Here is a 1,353-nt window from a genome sequence, read left to right as displayed (position 1 = left end):
GGGTGGGGGGCAGTCTGGAGTGCACCAGAAGAGGTAGAGAGGACGGTATGATGATTTGGGGGGAGACTGGGATGGCCCAGAGAGGAGCCTAGGCTGTAGGGAAAGCATGAGGGCAGCTGGGAAGAGCATGAAGTGACAGGACGACAGTGAATTGGGCCGGGAGGAGTTTGGGGGTTCGGCTGGGAGGAGTCCGTTTGGGCAGGAGAAGGGTGCGTTTTGCTGGGAAGGCTCCAGACGGGCGGGGAGGAAGATCTGCTGGGCAGGGAGGTACTCGGAGAGGGTCAGCAAGGCGCCAGGGTTGGGCCCAGAGGGGCTGAGGTAGGGGGTTTTCCCAGGGGCCTGTTTGGAGGACCTGGAACTAAAAAGGGGTTTCTCTGGGATTCTGGCACGAATCTCTGGTGTGGAGGGGTGGATAGCTCGGAGGAGGGTTCTGCCCAGACAGGACATGGAGCTCTTGGGACTCCTGTGTGGGACCTGGGTCCAAGGAGCCTGGGAGCTGGGGCCACTCTCCTGGTTCGGGAGCCTGTTTGGGGAGCAGCAAGGCAAGGGCTGCCGTGGGGTCCTCTTACTTGAGCTGGGGGTGTGGGGGTCCCCCGGCAGTGGCGGGTGGCGGCACGTCCTGGCTGGGTTTCTGGGCCAGCTGAGGTTTGGTGGGCCGTCCAGCAGGTCCTGGGCCACTGGGCCGCGGCTGCTGTGTGGTGGGTGGCCCAGTGCGGGGCATGGGACCCGCCTGGCTGGCCTGGCGTGTGGGGCCGGCAGGGCCCGGGGGTTTCTGGGGTGGGCCCTGGCGCTGCTGACCACCCGGTGGGGCCCCCGAGACCTTTGGCGGAGCCTGACCGGAGACGGATGTCTGCCGGGTAGCCTGTGGGGGGCCCGCCTGGCGCTGGGGAGATGGGGAGGCGGGTGGGCGGGCTGCTGGAGGTGCCCCAGGTCCTCCCGCCACCGGCCGGGATTGGCGGCCTTGACCCTGGGCCAGCGGTGGGGCCTGGGACACAGGCTGCTGGGGCGCTGATGTGGGACTTGGTAGGCGCTGGGGCAGGGGACTGCCAGCTGGGGGTCCAAGGCCCGAAAGGTGCTGCTGGCCCTGCGGGGGCGGGCGCTGCTGCAACGGGGGTCCCTGGCGTTGGGGGCCTGGGCCCGGCTGTGGAGGGCCACCTGAGGGACAGAAAAAGTGCACATGTGAGAGGTGGGTGGGGGGTCTGCCAGTCCAGTAGGGGCCCAGGAAGCCGGCCCCTCACTTACCCTGGGGTGGGGGTCGTTGCTGAGCCGGAGGCCCCGAGGGCTGCTGGGAGGTCTGGCGGCCCAAGGGCAGGGCCCCTGGGGACGGAGTCTGCGGCAGAGGAGTGGAGCAGG

At 68.7% G+C, this 1,353-nt stretch overlaps 1 protein-coding gene across 2 annotated transcripts in view; it reads right to left on the bottom strand.

Moving 5' to 3' along the window:
* Positions 1-1,353, bottom strand: part of SYN1 (synapsin I) — a 46,199-nt gene that overhangs the window by 1,591 nt on the left and 43,255 nt on the right. For both annotated transcript variants that reach the window (XM_021679489.2, XM_021679498.2), the window contains exons 11-12: positions 1,243-1,330; positions 570-1,155 (exon numbers count right to left, since the gene is read on the bottom strand). In XM_021679489.2, the coding sequence (XP_021535164.1) occupies positions 570-1,155; positions 1,243-1,330 (674 nt within the window). The remainder of the gene's footprint in view (positions 1-569; positions 1,156-1,242; positions 1,331-1,353) is intronic.

Source organism: Neomonachus schauinslandi, chromosome X, assembly GCF_002201575.2.
Source record: "Neomonachus schauinslandi chromosome X, ASM220157v2, whole genome shotgun sequence".
In the NCBI taxonomy this organism is placed as follows: domain Eukaryota; kingdom Metazoa; phylum Chordata; class Mammalia; order Carnivora; family Phocidae; genus Neomonachus; species Neomonachus schauinslandi.
Note: the sequence above shows the minus strand (reverse complement) of the source record. Positions and strands in the feature narration are given on the sequence as shown.